The 17,970-nt window shown below is 34.4% G+C and overlaps 1 protein-coding gene across 1 annotated transcript in view; it reads left to right on the top strand.

The window, feature by feature from the left end:
• Positions 1-17,970, top strand: part of CPNE8 (copine 8) — a 176,718-nt gene that overhangs the window by 34,987 nt on the left and 123,761 nt on the right. Inside the window, exons 4-5 of the mRNA XM_074325840.2 lie at positions 4,107-4,210; positions 13,309-13,348. Of these exons, the coding sequence (XP_074181941.1) occupies positions 4,107-4,210; positions 13,309-13,348 (144 nt within the window). The remainder of the gene's footprint in view (positions 1-4,106; positions 4,211-13,308; positions 13,349-17,970) is intronic.

Here is a 17,970-nt window from a genome sequence, read left to right as displayed (position 1 = left end):
AATAAAGCCTTCAGATTTCCTGCTTGTTTTCTTATAAATAAATGAATTTCAGACCACTGATTTGTTAAAACAAATGTCTTGGATAATGAGTTACATGACAGAACTATATCTCTTTCCCTTAGAGAAAAAAGTCCATGGATTCTCTGGTAATCCCAGTGTTTAACTCCCAAGAAGAATTATATAAAATGTAAATCTTCAATTTTGGGTTTCTGCTTGGTATTGTTTTATGCATGTTAAATATGTTTAGTTCTAAACTGAGGTTGTTTTTATTAAATTTATCTTAATATGCCGTCTGCACTATTCAGTTAATCTATTTTTCTCATCTAATCTCTGGAGACTGTCCTCTGTACATTATCACTTGTAAACTGTAATTCTAATAGAATAACTGAATTAAAGATGTGCGCTAGTCCAGATGACCTTTTTCCTTCATCACTTTGAATTCAGTTGAAGAATGAATATGATATTGGGGGTTGTTCTGGGCTATCACAATACGTTAAGCATTTCTGAAAATTTTCTCAAAATAGAGTTCATCTGCTAGGTGCCATAAATAGATAAATATTTTTTCCAGTATTGCTCCTCTGAAGCAGTTTAACAATTAGTTGATTTAGAAATTAGGAGTGTTTCCATCTATCATTTTCTGCAAGATTTGTTCCTAAATTGGAAAAGTACATATTTATCCAATTAGCTCAAGCATAAAACAAAGGGAAACTTTTAAAGACTTGATTGTGAATTGTTTTTTATTTTTTGCTTAAAGTTTTACAAGAAAACAAGGTTTTATGTTCTAACAAAATTAAGTTTATATACTTTTTTCAAATGACTGAAAACTTTTACACTTGGTGAGCAAAAGAACATTTTTTCTAACATTTTTTAAAATTATGAGATGATAAAATTTAATATGTATAATTACGAAAAAGTGCTTGACTGTCCACATATTTGAGTATATTCATTGTGCTAGAGATTATTGTCATCAGGTTTGTAGGTACTTCTGACAATCCAGCATAGTTGATATTCAGAAAAAGATTTTTTAGGCTACAAGTTACAATTCTTTCAGATGTAGTTGTTTCTGGGTGTATACCATCATAAATATTAGTAATTGTCTTTCCTCAAAATTTTAAGCCCCTTTGATCTACATAGCATTATATGCAACTGTACATTTTCCAAGGAATTACAAAAGTTTTATTTAGTAATATAAGGCATTAGCTAAGACAAATTTTATTTGAAGTCAAAAAGATTAATCACTTGGTTGATAGCTAATATATTCCAGCCTCTGGGAAAGAACTGACATATTTCCCATGAGCTGAACTAGTCATCAGTATCTGTGGATCTCTTATTAGTGCCAATTTTCACTTTTCATTATAGAATACATTAACAGGAGCAGTGCTTAAAAGTTTTATGTTTCTGATTTTATAAGTAAAATATACTTATTGCAAGAAATTAGGAAAGACTAAAATACATAATAAAAAAATAGTAGAAGATAATTTCTACATTCCGGTATATCTTCTTCTATTTTTATGTGTATGTATATAAACTTCTATTTTAATCAAAATTGATATTACACTATACATTATCCTTGATATATTTTCCTTGGACAATATATTACAGATCTCCATTAGTTAACCATTTGTTTAATTTTGTACAGGTGCAAATCAAACAGATATGTATGTCTTATACCTTCATGGAGCTTAATTGTCTAAGGAGGGAAATATAAAACAAGCAAATAAATAAAAGTATAATTCCAATATATAAGTATTATGAAGAAAAAAACAGGTAAAGGTGAATAATTTTGGGGGTGGGGACCAACTTTAGAGTTGGGTGTTATATAAAGCCAGAATACTGACATTTGAGCAGAGGCTTAAAGAATGAAAAAAAGTCAGTCACACAAGAGTGGGATTAAGAGCATTGTAGGAAGAAGAAACAGCAGGTGCAAAGGCTACAAGATGGGAGGAGTTTGGGGTGCAAAGGAATCTAAAGGAAGGTCAGCTGGCTGGGACAAAGAGAAAGAGGGAATGCTGTCCCGTGATGAAGTTCAAGCAGTAGATAGGACTAGGTCCCATAGACCAAAGAAAAGAGATTTTATTCCAAGTACTATGGGAAACTATTAAAGACTTTTAGAATGGCGAAATTGCATGACCGTACTTACATTTTTCAAAAGATTCATCTGGCTGTTATATGAGTATGAAGGATGAATTGGAGAGGGGACAAAGATAAGCAGAGATGTGAGTTAGGAGGTTTTTGAGGTGGGTCCATGAGGAAGATGAAAAGCTTCAATTAAGCTGATGATAGGAAGATAGGAACAATGCAGAGAAGTCAAGAGCTGTGTGATGTGTTTTGGAGTTGGAATTAACAATTTGTGCGTTGATAATGAGTAGGAGTTGTTGAATTCAAAAGGAGTTGAGGACGATGACTCCCATTTGTTGCCTAAGGAATCAAGTGGATGGTGGTATCATTTATTGACAAGGGGTGAACTGGGTAAGGACCAGAATTGGGGTGGTGGTTGTGTGTAAAATAAGTAGTTAAAGTTTGTATAATTCTAAGGGGCCTGTAAGACAACCAAATGTCTAAGTCAAGAAGACAGTTATATGCATAAGTCTATACTCAGGTGAGTCTGGGCTGATGATACACATTTGGAAGTTATCAGCATGTAGATGGGATTGAAAGCCAAAGGAGCAGGTAAAATAATAGAAGAGTAAAGATAGACAGATGAAGAGGGCCCAGAACTGTGCTCTGACAATGAGAGATGGCATGCCTGAGAATCGAAGAAGAGGGGAAAAACAGGGGAGTGTGCTGTCAAAAAGCCAGAGAAGACAGCTCCGGAAAGAAAGGAGTGGACAGCTGTGTCAAATGCTGCTGAACAGTCTTGTGTGAGGAGAGCCAGAAAGAGACCACTGGCTTTAGCAACATGAAGGTTACTGGTGATATTGTCAAAAGCCATTTCGGGGCTATGTGTCAGAAGGCATATTATAATAGGTGTCATAATTCATAGATGGTTAGCTAAAATTTTAGTGGCTGCATATTAATCTTCATTTGAGATAGCAGAGATACAAAGCCACCCACATTTGTGGACAAGCCAGTGTTCTCCAAGGAATAAGCTTGTGGGTGTTTTAATGGCTCATAGGCCCTTGGGAATTGCTGGCCTGCAATTCAGTGGTGTTTAACCTGGGGAATTTCGCTCTATCTTTTCCCCTCTGAGTGTGAGTTTTGGTTAAAATCCACACAAAAGGATTTGGGGGCTGGGGAATATGAATATTGACTGAGTTTCTCTTTAAGAGTATTGGCTTTTGCCAGTTTGATGTTCTCTGCTCTGGTTTGGAAACCATTTTACCTCCAGGCAGTAGAAAGCCTGGGAGGGCCCAGGCTCTCTCTGTTTCAGACTTGTATTCCTTGACCTGTGCATTGCTCTTTTGGGGCATGTGGACACTGCCAGCCTGTGGTTATTAGGTACATGCTGTTGTTCTCATTCCTTTAAAATTGGAAATCATGGATAGGCTCATTGTTCAATCATTCCAAAGCCTAATAATATGTTCTGTGCTGAAATAGAGAGTCCTAGATAGAATACAGATTTTGTAGCCTAAGTTACTTGGATTGGGACCCTCTGCCTCAATTTTCTCATCTATAAAGTGGAATAAATAATACCTATCTTTCAAGGTTGTGGTAAAGATTTAAAGTAATGTGTGAACAGTGCTTTGAAACATGTAAGTACTCAATAAATGGTGGCTGCAATTGTTATTATTGTTCAAAGTAAATCTTCAGTATTTTGGAAATGTTGAATTAGTTACCTGGTTATATATAGTTTGTCTATGAAAAGGATTTGGCTTTCAAGTCAGAGAAGAAAGGAGAAAGTGTTACAGCTTGTTATATTAATTTTCAGAAGCTGCTTTTCTAGTTATTTGAATGAACTCAGCACTCATTTCCTGATTTCCCTGAGTAAGTAAGAGGGAATGATTAGATCTCTAAAAACTTTTTTGAAGGGCTTTATTTTATCAAGTTACTTGGATATTTATTGCTTATGTTTTCAAGGAACTATGTTCATTAATACTAAGTACTATACTGTAATAACTAACCATGCAAGCCTTGCTTTTAACCTTTCTCTCACTCTTTCTCAACAGTTTGGAAGGACTGAAGTAATTGATAATACATTAAATCCAGATTTTGTAAGAAAATTTATCCTGGACTACTTTTTTGAAGAAAGAGAGAATCTGCGTTTTGACTTGTAAGTACTACCGAAAATTGCATTTTGATTTTTTTATTTCATTTTTTTAATCTTCGCAAAGTCCCTTTTATTTTTATTTTTGAAAGGTGTTTGCACATAGTTTTCTATTTTTATTTTTTCAATATTGTTTTGTATTGGTTTCAGGTGTACAGCATAATGGTTAGACATTTGTATAACTTACGAAGTGATCCCCACGATAAGTCTAGTATCCACCTGGCACTATACATAGTTATTGCAATATTATCGACTGTATTCCCTATGCTGTACTTTATATCTCCATGGCTGTTTTGTAACTAACAATTGTGTTTCTTCCTCTCTTCACCTTTTTCACCCAGTCCCCCACCCCCTGCCCTATTTGGCAATCATCAGTTTGTTCTCTGTATCTATGAGTCTGTTTCTGTTTTGTTTGTTTATATTGTTCTTTTGATTCCACATATAAAAGTAAGATCATACGGTGTTTGTTTTTCTCAGTCTGACTTATTTCATTGAGCATAATACGCTCTTGGTCCATCCATTAGTCGCAAATGGTAATATTTCATTCTTTTTATGGCAGAGTAATATTCCATTGTGAATGTGTACCCCATCTTCTTTATCCAGTCATCTATTGATGGGCACTTGGGTTGCTTCCATATTTTGGCTATTGTGAATAGTGCTGCAGTGAACATAAGGGTGCATATATCTTTTCAAATTAGTGTTTTGGGTTTCTTTGGATAAATTCCAGAAGTGGATTTGCTGGATCATATAGTAGTTCTATTTTTAATGTTTTGAGGAATCTCCATATTGTTTTCCGTAGTGGCTGCACCAATTTGCAATCCCACCAACAGTGCACGACAGTTCCCTTTTCTCTATATCCTCTTCAATACTTGTTGTTTGTTGATTTATTGATGATGGCCATTCTGACAGATGTGAGGTGATATCTCATTGTGGTTTTAATTTGTATTTCCCTGACGAATAGTGCATTGAGCATCTTTTAATGTGTCTGTTGACCATCTGTATGTTCTCTTTGGAGAAATGCCTACCTAGGTCTTTTGCCCATTTTTACTGGATTATTTGTGGGGTTTTTTTTGTGTTAGGTTTTATGAGTTCTTTATAAATTTTGGATAGTAACCTCTTATCAGAAGTACCATTGGCAAATACTTTCTCCCAATTGGGAGTTTGTCTTTTCATTTTGTTAATGGTTTCCTTTGCTGTACAGAAATGTTTTAGTTTGATATAGTCCCATTTGCTTATTTTTTCTTTTGTTTCTCTTGCCTGAGGAGATATATCCAAGAAAATTTACTAAGAGCATGTTTGAGAGGTTACTGCCTATGCTTTCTTCTAGGAATTTTGTTTCCATTTTTGTACTTAAGTCTTTAATCAATTTTGAGTTTATTTTTGTATATGATCTAACATATTTTTTTTGCATGTATCTGTCCAGTTTTTTCAACACCATTTATTGAATAGACTATCTTTATCCCATTGTATATTCTTGCCTCCTTTTTCATAGATTAATTGACCATATAGACATGGGTTAATTTCTGGGCTCTCTCTTCTATTCCACTGATCTCTGTGTCTGTTTTTATGCCAGTACCATGCCGTTTTGATTACTACAGCCTTGTTTGATATCAGGTAGCATGGCGCCTACGACTTTGTTCTTCTTTCTCAAGCTTTCTTTGGCTACTTGGGGTCTTTGGTGGTTCCATATAAATTTTAGGTAAAACTTGCACTTTCAAAAAATTGATTGCTAAAGGCAATTTTCATAATGTAAGGCTGGGTCCTATGGTTGCACTGAATAATAGATTATATTGGCAGTAAACCAGATAAATTCTATTTAGAACATGCTGTGAGCATTGTCCCCAGCACTGCTTTGCATTCTATAGGCTTTTGGCTACGTTTATTGAAAAAAATAAGTGAACAATTTAACCATGTAAAAATGCTGGGCAGTATATATGGACATTCTTTTAAACCTTTCTGTGTCTCAGTCAATTTCTTACAAGTTCTGCATATACTCCAGAGTGATCTCATCTACTGCTTGGTGGTCGTTCTCTCAGATCTTTAATTTTCTCTAAGCTACTTCTTTGTATAGTACACGGATCTCTGCCTAACTATGGTTTTTTTTTAATCACTTCATGGTGTCATATTTCTAAGACCCAGGATGCTAGAGTCAGAATTTTTGATATTTTTAATATTCTTGTTATTCTTGATGCTGCATCAGGCATATTAAAATATTATCATTAAAATCCACTCCCTGTCCACAGAGAATCTGGAATCAGTCTGTTGATAAGATATTATTACTGAGTTTTTGTTCCACAAAACTGTGGTGATTGTTGAAGTATCTGGATATTGTTAACAAAATCTGTTGAGAGGGAAAAGTATAGCATACACTGTAGTATGTGCTTAATATATTAAAATAATTAAAGAATTTATTAAATCGTAAGTATTTAAAAAGATAGATATCTTATTTTAAATACTAGCTGAAAACAATGAAGTATACTATCCTGTCACAATTTATAAAGATTTTAAAAATCTTACTTGGAAAAGTCATAATTTGCCTCCTAATGTAAAAAAAAAGTTTCTACTGTTAGTAGTCTTTCTCATTTTTCTCTACAATGTGTGCAGTAAAATAACCTGCAGCGCTTGCTCAAAAAAATAAAATTTTATACCAGCCCTTTTCCTTCAAGAATTGTAGGAGTTCTAAGTATTCATTATATTTATCAAATAAAAGTTTTTATGTCCCATTTGGTTTTTATTTCCTGGAAACCCCTTTTGAAGTAATAAAAATGAGGTTCATGAGAAAAAAATCTTATAGTGGAATTTAATGATTTCCTGACTGTGCTTATCATGGAGATTGCACGTAGTGTTTTTTATTTAAAAACAGACATATAAATCATTTAGAATGTGGTTTCATTCTCCCATTGTTCGGAGCCTTATAGTCATTTTAAAATGAATTTTCCTTTTAACACTAGCATGGTATCCCTTAACCCCCTTGATATTTAGTTTCAGACTTAACTGTATCCTAAAACCAGACACAATTCCATAATTCTTTTTTCTTTTTTATTCATCTGTATTGTTTTCTTTCATTTAAAAGCAATAAAAATTTATTACAAACTTTAAATAATCTAGGCATTTAAAAAATGAAAGTTCCCTGAAATTTCAATACCAAAACTCAAAAACAAACCCTCTTTTCTACTATACATGTATTATTCATTGTAATGGCTGCATGATTTCCATTGTTCGAAAAACTACGATTTACTTAACCAAACATTTACTGATGGACATGTTGGCTGGTCCTCTTTTTACCATGACATGCCATGCTGCAGTGAGTATCCTTGTATGCAAATTTTTTTATTTTTTATTTTTTATGTTTTTTGCACTTTTAGAAGATAAATTACTCAGAGTCAAATGTTAACATGAAAGGATATGGACAAGATACTCACTGCTTGGTTCTAATCTTTTGAGACCAACATAGAGATTCTATAAGCTTTGTTAGTTCTCTAAACTCCTGCGTACTTTTTAGCCCCATTTCTCTGTTTTGTTTTGGTTGCTGTCTGCCAGCAGTCACCATCACAAGCAGTTGCTGCCAGGTGACTGTTCTCACCCACTTTCCCACATTCTTGTCTCATTTTGGCCCTTCTGTACTGGTCTCTTAAGTTCATGTCCTGCTTATCATTTATCACTTGATATTCATAACTGTGTCTGTTCTAGAATTGCACAATTAGAATGAAAAGACAGGAAATGGTGCTCTCAAAAGGATGATAGTAATCAAGTATGAGTCACTAGAACAATGAGCAAAAATTAAGAGCTCGGTTAATCGTTCTGGAGAGGCGAAGGTAAAGAAAGATTTACCTGTATACAGAGGCTAGTGATCACATGCTCATCTATACTGAAGATGAGGCTATGGAAGCTAAATGGATTTTAAGGATTGTCCAGTTCAAGAAATGTACTCAGTGCTGGTTAGTCATTTAAATAGTTAGTCTGTTTTACCAAGTAGCATTTCAAGAATTGCTTTGACAAATATTGAGTCCAAAGAAGAATATATTAGGTGAGGGAGACGCCTAGTACTTAGCGTATATCATGCTTGTCAAGCTTGCTAGGTATGCTTAGCATGGACAAGGAAAGACTTAAAGGTAAGAAGAACGTTTAGGTATTGATAGAATTTAACGTACTTTTCTATACTTGATGATAGCTCAATAATATTGCTTAACTTCACTGTATGTGATTCAGGAAATTGAAAAAAAGAGAGAACTTTAATACTCTTACTGGTGGAAATATGGAAGGAAGAAATGATTAGATGTTTTAATGTGTTTGTTACTAATATCTTCCAGTTATTTATAAATTAAATTAAATAATTACAGCAGTGCATGATGTTGGACAGTTAGTACATAAGTTTTATCAGCACATTTAAAAAGAGGTGATTTATGATAGTAATACTACTACTCTTATTCACAGTTTGTAATAGAATCATTCACATATGTAACCATATTTAACGTACATGACAAATTTCTGAGGTGGAGTTAATCTAATTTTTATAAATGAGAAACCCGAGGCCTAGAAAGTTTAAAATGTTCAAGGGATCTGTACTCTGCAATATTGAATAAAATTTTGTCTAAAATATTTTATAATTAAATGATACAAAACTTGAATTTCTAAAATTTTATGAAGATTAAAAATAATGCCTAAACAGGGGTATTTTTATTTTTGCTTTTGTTGTTTAATACTGATGAAAGTATATGTTTGAAGTATTCCACTGAACATAAGAGAATATGTTTAATCCTAATGTCTAGAAAATTATCATTATGTTTGATTGGAATGGGAGCATCTTGTGTTATTTTTATCTCAGTGTGACAAGAACAAATAAAGTAACAGAAATTAGTGTAGGAAAATTGATATATTTTATACTCTTCGGCGTTATTATTCCTAAAAATTATAGTAATTCTCACAGACATTGTATAATGTTTAAAATGTGAAAGTGTATTGCAAAATTGAATTAAATATCATTTTACCTTTTGAATGTATTTGATTGATTTCAGAAATTTGTTTCAAATAACATTATTTCAAGTTTATATGACCGCTAAAAATTTCAAATAATTAGGGCCAGAGAAAAAAATACAGGGAGAAGATTATCAAGAAAAGCAACAAGTATATTCTTTTTGTTTATGTAATAGTTTTGATATCACTTTAATTAAGTCCTTTTGATTTCCCATTGATTAGAATATCTCACATAACACTTTTAACCTGTGAGAGCAAGCTTTCTTTTTTTTTTTTTTTTTTTTTTACATTGTGATTTTTCCAGCCTATCTACCTAAATAAGTGTGGTAAACAGTGTAATTTTTCACTAGTTATGTGTATGTAGTTATCCATTATGCCTAACTATGATTGTTTTTTAAATTTTGTCTTAGCAATGTGTTATTCCTAGGGAAAATGTACATTGTAGAAAACTTGGAAAATTAAAAAAAAGGATAAAGTAGGTCATAAAATCACCTGTAACTCCAACCAATATCACTCAGAGAACTACCGCAAATCTTCCAACATATTTACATGTCTACTTGGGGAACAGCAATACTGGAGAATATGGTAGTCTAAATTGGCCAACAAATAGTTATAAATGGTTTTCAGAATAGTTTATTATTTAGCTAACCTGTCCATTGATCTTAAAAATTGTAATGACTTAGAGAGAGAGAATAAATATGAATGAATATGTATTCCGGGCATCACTGCCCCAAATTCCTGGAAATTCTGATTAATACATAGTAATTATTACCGTATTTCCCCCAAAAGTAAGACCTAGCCGGGCAATCAACTCTAATGTGTCTTTTGGAGCAAAAATTAATATAAGACCCGGTCTTATTTTACTATCTGGGTCTTATATAATATAATATAAGACCGGGTGTTATGTTAATTTTTGTTCCAAAAGATGCATTAGAGCTGATTGTCTGGCTAGGTCTTATTTTCAGGGAAACAGGGTATTGCAATTGTGATATACCTGAGATATAGTTTTAAGGTTAGTTTATTAGCTATGAGTCTTAAAATTTTCCTGCCTTTTTGATCTGATGTGTTACTCTTTCATTCAAGAGACATGGTCTCTGTCATCATGCTATGTAGATATCACAAATAAAATCATAAACTTTATTTTGTTATAATTATCGCACCAATAATAATAAGTCACTTGGTTTTCATAGTTGAAAACTATTATTGGCAGAACAGCTGTACAAAAATGTCTTTGAGCAAGAAGTGTGGGTAGCCATATCACTATGTAGTATATGCTAGAAAATAGGACAAATAAGATATAACTCTTTTCACTCTTATTTTTCCATTTAAACCAGAACACCAACAAGGGAGTTATGAGCCTAGGTTTGACTTACCTAAGAAATTATTTTTCTTCTTGCCAAATCAAATGGTGATAATTATGGAATATTGTTACAATCTAGTTTTGAAGGATCTCAGCACTGGTAGGGAAAATAAGTTGTTTTATTTCTTCCAATAATTGTCTCAACAATATCAATTACAGTTTTCCATATTGGTTAAGGACTCCCTCAACAATGCTATGGTCTAATATCAGTACTTTTCTGCCACCTTTGTTTATCAGAACCATCTCATTTTATTAATTGTTATGTACTCTTCGCTTTAAAACTTCAATCTCAAGCTTAATTCACTTCCTCTACCCTCAATTGGAGCTATCGTCTCAGCTACTTTCAGGAGAGAAGAGAGGTGGAAGGGCAGAAAGGTAGGGGAGTTGGAAAGTGGAGATGTGGGTCTCCTACCTTCTGAAAAATCAGAAGACCTTACAGGGTACCAGCCTCAAGGGAGCTGTGTCAAACATGCTGCTTGCCTTCTCATTGTGGAGGAAAGACCAAAAAGGACATTGTTCCTTGTTCCTCAGCTCTCAGAGGGCACTTCCTAGGACGGTCCCCTGGCATTCTCTTCCATTGGCAGCCGAAGTGTGGACCTGCAGGCAGGTTCTGTAGCTGAATGGGGAACTACATGCTATCCTCCCCTTCTCACGAATACCCCATATTTTAGAGCTCCCCTTCATTTGGCTTTGGGGAATGGAAAGAACCTCCTCCTGCCCTCCCAAGAGGTAGGGAAAATCCTGTCACTTTATGAGTAACTTTTGTGGAGGAGGGTCTGACCCTAATGTGAGGACTCACGGATTCCTTGGTATCTCCAAGCTAAGCCTGAGGTTACTTAGTATCTTTTATTTTCGGCTTTGGGCATATTTGGAATTTGAGAATACAAAATTAATTCCAGTCAACATCTGTTACCTTGCAGTAGAAAACAAAACCCTTAGGATCCACCCAAATTAGTTACTTCTAATTCAGTACTCTAATAATAAGCTTGTAACAGCAGGATGAAGTTGTTTACGAAATTTCCTTAGTAAATTTAGGCGTGGTAGGATGTACCCTCCTCAGGATAAACTACTGAGCTTTCCTGCTTTGCAGTGTATTCTCTCTTCCTTTAGGAGAGTATGGCACTCATAAACCTAGACACACACACACACACACACACACACACACACGCACACACACGCACACACACTAACCATTTAGGATATAGTGTTTATGTTCTGACCTGTGAGGGTGAGGATCCGTTAGTGTTGATACTTTTAGAAAAGTTAGAAGGAAAATTCCATTAAAAGAAAAATCATGGTAATTTCGAAGGCACTATAATTCAACATATTATCTAAAGCATTCAGACGTATGTTGTAAAAAACCTTTTTTTGAGATAATAGCATTAAAAAAGCTTTGTTAAAAACAATAAAAAAGGATTGTATTTGAAGATAAACTCTGTGATGAAAATGTTTGCTTCTTCTTACTGAACACACCATGTTTCTTTTATTCTAGTCCACACTAAACCTTTTGTAGAAAACAGTTTCTAGGGTTGATTCTTGGGGAAGAGCCAGTACAGTTATATTTCACCTTTGTCCTTGCTACCATTGCTAATTTCAGTCTTACCCTTAAAAAGGTGTCTTTAATAAGAAAACATGTCTTGAGTAAATAGTTTTTGTACTAACATCTGTAGGTCTTTGGTGGATGTTCGCAGTATATTGATTTAAAATTCTAGGTACAGCTGTTGAGAGTGATCAGCGTGCCCTGATATGAAGGAGAGTAATTTGTAATTCTTCTGAGGCAGGTATTGGCATCAGATAATTTTAACGCCAATCTGTGGTAAACATTCTTTGCTGGAGAATAGGTGCACCACTGCTCAACATCAGTACACTCAGTGAACTCTGATTCTTGGCCTTTTATTGATTGAGATGCTTTGTTTCTTTGTGAAAACAATCTTGTTATGCGAGAGTTAAGACTTTAATTAACCTTTAAAAAAGGCAGTTAATTTCTGGTAGGAAGTGATGCACAAGGAATGTGAAAGGTATATGATTTAGGAGAAAGACTGGAGCCAGCACACATAGTTCCTTACTCAAGAATTCAGCAAATTGAGGTTGTTTTGACTGTTAGTGATCTTTCCATTTCTACAAATTCTTTAAAATGAGGGGCTAAAGTGATAATGAGTGATGTTTTCCCAGGATCTCTGCAAGAAATCATTTCCAGTACCATGTGGTCTAGACAGGACATATACGAATCCTATGTAAATATAGTTTTCTTTTCATAAAATACAGGATTTCCCCAAGTCCTGGGATTGGGGAAAAATAATGTCTCATTACTTTAGCCAAATTCAATGTTAATAACAGCATTTAAGATATTAATTAAGAAATAAAGTGTACACAAATAACAGCCTATCACCAGCCCTCTCTTTGTTTTTTAATGTCGTCCAAGAGAAGAGGAATTGCAGTTTTTAGGAAATTTTGAACAGTATTAGAATAATACTATTAATTCACAGGAAAGATAAATTTTAAACGGGTCTTATCAAGCAGCCAATATGACGACTAAAACTATTAGGACTTCCACTTAGGTTGTAAAATAAAAGGACCCAGAGATCGTAAATTCTGCCATTGGCATATAGACCGTAGATTATAAGAGACTTCTAAATTTGCTAAGTTTTTCTCCCCATTGGTATAATTTTGATTCATTTATATATTATTTATGTTTTTTTGGAAAATACTGATTCTTTTCTCTAGCTGTATTTTGTGGAAATAACTTGAGTTTTGTATTTTAATATTTTAGGTATGATGTCGATTCAAAGAGCCCCAACTTGTCAAAACATGTAAGTTCATATTTTTATGTTTTTATTTATGATGATTACATAATGTAAATATAAATTACAAAGTCATGATTTATGATTCATAATGTTGACTTATTAAATATTAAAATTAACTGTCCACAACTTTCATGTAATAACTGTCATAGAAAATAAATAACACTTTAAAAGAACCCTAGAATAACATTTGGAGGAGCTTATTAAAAGAAAGATAACTTCGGTATGTGAAATGGGTTAGTCTTATTTATTTAACTTTTTTAAAGAAATTATGCCATTTCCCTGTAATATTTGAAGCTGGATCCAGTTAATAACGTTGAAATAGTCTATGTTTTGGGGAGGTGCCACTCGGAAAGAGTGGGAAACACAAGCAGCGTAATTTGCTATTCTGTTATCCTTGTAGTTCATTTCTTCAACAATATTTTCTAAGTACCTGCTTGTGCCAGGCCGCATGCCAGTGTCTGCGGGTACATTATGAGCAAGACAGACATAGATTCTGTCCTCAAGTCACTTACAGTCTCTTTTGTTCTTTTTGGGCCCTGAACTTCCCTCTTTTGTAAGGAGCTCTACTCACCAGGTAACAACCTTTACCTTGGGAGTTTACAGGTTCAGGAGCAGCAGCTGTGTCAGAGCTAGGCAGGTAAAGAGGTGGAGGTGGGCAGGGAGAGGTGGGAGTGAGAGTCTCTGGCTAAGCACTGGTACTCTGATCAGCTTGTTTATTGACCTGAGGGATTGGAATTAGGCCACACCTAGTAAGAAAGGCTGAATGAGGGTGAAAAGAGCATTCTGAAAGGGGCTTCACTAGGTGCCAAGTGAAATCTAAGTACATAGATGGAGACTTGGCAGCTGTGCCAGGGTTGAGAGGCCAGTTGGCCTAATTTTCATAATCAGAGGCTCAGGAGAGTGAGATTTTTCCTCTTTTCCATTGTTGTAGGTTAACTGGAAGATAATATAGATATGACATATGATTATACATGATATTTGCTTATATACGATATATGCATATTTTTACATATTATATATACATATATATATGTATATATATAATTTCCAGTGTAGTCTGGAGAGGGGGAATGTCATAATTTAGAGAAAAGAAGGGACATAAAAGGTAATCCCAAACTCAGAGACTGATTTAGAGAAACTGGAAGCCTGGGTGTGGTAGTAAAAATCATAATTTCCTCTCTTTTTTTCATTAAAGGGATAGTTATGATGTTTCTTTTTGTTATGAAGCACAGAGTGGAATCATTTAAAGAAAGATTCAAAGAACAGTTTGTTTGATTGACTTTTCCAGAAATTGAAAAAACAATGCTGTAATGAGGTTATTCCTTTCCATAAGTAAATTTCATTGTGGTTACCATGCCACCTTCCTGTTCCTCACAATAAGATTTATAGCATTGTGGCTGGACATTTAAAATTTCCATGGCTTTGTATAGGAACTTTTCCAAATTTCATTGGAAGAATCAGAAAAGAAATCACATTGTTTAGTTAAAATTTAGTTGCAAGAAAAGAAAATGCGTTCACTTATCTCACACGTAGGTGGTAAACTAGGGGGTATTAGGAACATCTCATGTGATGTATAACTTACATTTATGGGAAATGCAGCTAGAAACAGGCACAGGGTTGGAAGTGAGATAGCTATTCATTCTCTCTCTCTCCCTCTCTTCCCCTCTCTTTCTCCCTCCCTGGCTACATATTCTTCACACTACGACTTTTCTCTGAGCTTCTGCTTCTCTCTGTTTATCTATCATTGTGCACATAGGGAAAATGACCTCCCTAACCCTGACTAGACATAGACTTCCAAGTGCCCACTCTCCCTGAATGTAATTTTTGCATTTCTTGTTCAAACCGTCTTCAGAGGGCATGACAATTGGGCACTTAAGGATAGTTCCATGGGGTAGAATGTTTTGAGGTTGAGTGTGAAAGTAGTAACGTGGTTTTTACTAGCGTAGTTGCCTTGTGTTCAAGGCAGAGAGTAGTAGTGGGATAGGAAGTTACCTCAAACCTGATTAACTTTATCTTCCTTCAATAATCAGTAATGACTAAATATTACTATGCAAGCGATAGGTCTTTTTTAGAGTTGACTCATACTTTTATATTTTTAATTTAAATTTTTTTAAATTTTCTTATTTGTCAAATACAGTTGCCATATAATATTATATTATTTTTAAGTGTACAACGTAGTGATTAGACATTTATATACCTTATGAAGTGACCACCCTGATAAGGCTAGTATCCATCTGACACCATTACAATATTATTGACTGTATTCTCTGTGCTGTGCTTTACATCACTGACTATTTTTAAAACTGGCCATCTGTACTTCTTAATCCCTTTTACCTTTTCCACCCATCCGTCCAACCTCCCTCCCATCCAGCAACCATCAGTTTGCTCTCTGTATCTATGAGTTTGTTTCTGTTTTGTTTGTTCACTTGTGCTTTATATTCCACATATAAGTGAAATCATATGGTATTTGTTTCTCTGTCCAATTTATTTCACTTAGCACAATATTGTCTAGGTCCACCTATGTCACAAGTGGCAAGATTTCATTATTTTTTAAGGCCGAGTTATATTTCATTGTGTACATGTACCACATCTTCTTTATTCAGTCATCTATTGATGGGCACTTGGGTTGCTGCCATATCTTCACTATTATGAATAGTAATGCAGTGAACCTAGGGATTCTTTTCAAATTAGTGTTTTGGATTTCTTTGGATAAATACCCAGAAGTGGAATTTCTGAGTCATATAGTAGTTCTAATTTTAATTTTTTGGAGAACCTCCATACTATTTTCCATAGTGGCTGTGCCAGTTTACAACCCCACCAACAATACACAAGGGTTCTCTTTTTTCTACATCCTCACCTACACTTGTTATTTGTTGATTTATTGATGATAGCCATTCTGACAGGTGTGAGGTGATATCCCATTGTGGTTTTAATTTCAATTTCTCTAATGATTAATAATGTTGAACATTTTTTCATGTCTGTTGGCCGTCTGTATGTCCTCTTGGCAGAAATGTCTATTCAGGTCCTCTGCCCATTTTTTAATTGTATTGTATTGTATTGTTTGTTTGTTTATTTATTTTTGGTGTTAAGTTGTATGAATTCCTTCACATTAATGCCTTATCGGATGTATCATTGGCAACAACCATTACCTGGGGAGTTTACAGATTCAGGAGCGGCACAATACCTTCTCCCATTCTGTAGGTTGTCTTTTCGTTTGGTTGATGGTGTGATACATCTTGTAGAAGCCTTGAATGTACATATCTTTGCAAATATTTTTTTTTAAATACCTTTTTTTTGTTTCCAATAGTAAAAGTTTTATGTCTTCCTTATGATAAAAATTTTTATCTTGACTCTGCTTTGCCTTCATGAAGTCTTTGTTGCTATCTTCTCAGAACAGCCTGGGTTTCTAGCATAACTTCCTTTTCATACTCTATTCAACTGGCTTTACTATATTCTGGCTTTTGTTTCTGCTTAAACTCTTCTGACATAGAGCAGATCAAAATTCGGTGGTCTCTCTTCATTCTTTTCCTTACTTGACCTCCCCATTATTTTGGGCACAATTGACTATATTCTTGAAATACCGCCCTGACTTCCATGGAAACATTCCTTCATTTCCTAGATCTTTCTTTCCTCATTATCTATCATTTTTTAGTTTCTCTTTCTCCTTCTATTTCTTAACCTTAGTGTTTCTTAGTGTTTTATTTTCAATTTTCATCTCATCTCACTGTATAAGCTCTTCTCTGGAGAGTTCTACCATTTCCACGCCTTACTCTCAGGACTCCCAAGTGTCTATCCCTCTGTAACCTCAGCAATTCCAAGTTCCACCTGCTTGTTAGAGATTACCTAGTAGATATTCTGCAGAATACTAACACTCAAATGTACCTAAAATGTATAACCTTTTCCATCCCAATTTGGCTGTTCTGCCTGTATTATCTATCTTGAGAATTATCCTCAACACAGTATATTTAGTGGAATTGTTTAATGGAATTGCTTCTCATCTGGAATTGTTTCACATCTCCCTCCCTTTGTATTTCAGGATCAGTCTTCCTGTTTTTGTTAGAAACGAAAGCTGGCAGGTTGAAACTTGGATGTATTATCAACCTCTAAATTATTTATTTATTTGTTTGTTCCGTTCTTTGATTGATTGATTCATAGTAGTGGGGATGGACTTCAATGAAACTTCCATACAATTCTCCTGGTCCTTATTATGACAAAAACATTTCAAATTTCTGAAATAATTCCTTTAAAACTGATACATCTAGTTCTTGAACAACTGAGAGTAAAAATAAATAACAACACGTCTAATATTGGCTTATTTAACACCATAGCACAGTGGTCTAGAGACCTTTTGGAAAGGAACTGAGAATCAAATTGTGTTTAACTTAAAACACATTAAATTCATCTCTGTCAGACAGGTACTCTGAGATATTTCACCTAGGATATTCCACTCAGAGCTGGAGTGATACCTTTAGAGAACAGTTAACAGCTCCAACCCAGGGGAGGTTCTGAGTCAATCACTTTGGAACTCACGTTTCTTGTTAAGTCATCACTTCTTTATGAATCTTACCCCATTTCCTTGCTTTGGTAGAATCTAAGCACTAACTCTCTTAGGTGGAGTTGCTTAACAT

This window comes from Rhinolophus sinicus, chromosome 1, assembly GCF_057876585.1.
Source record: "Rhinolophus sinicus isolate RSI-liver-muscle chromosome 1, RSI-T2T, whole genome shotgun sequence".
NCBI classification, from domain to species: Eukaryota; Metazoa; Chordata; class Mammalia; order Chiroptera; family Rhinolophidae; genus Rhinolophus; species Rhinolophus sinicus.
The sequence above is the reverse complement of the archived record's forward strand: the minus strand, read 5'-3'. Positions and strand labels throughout refer to the sequence as shown.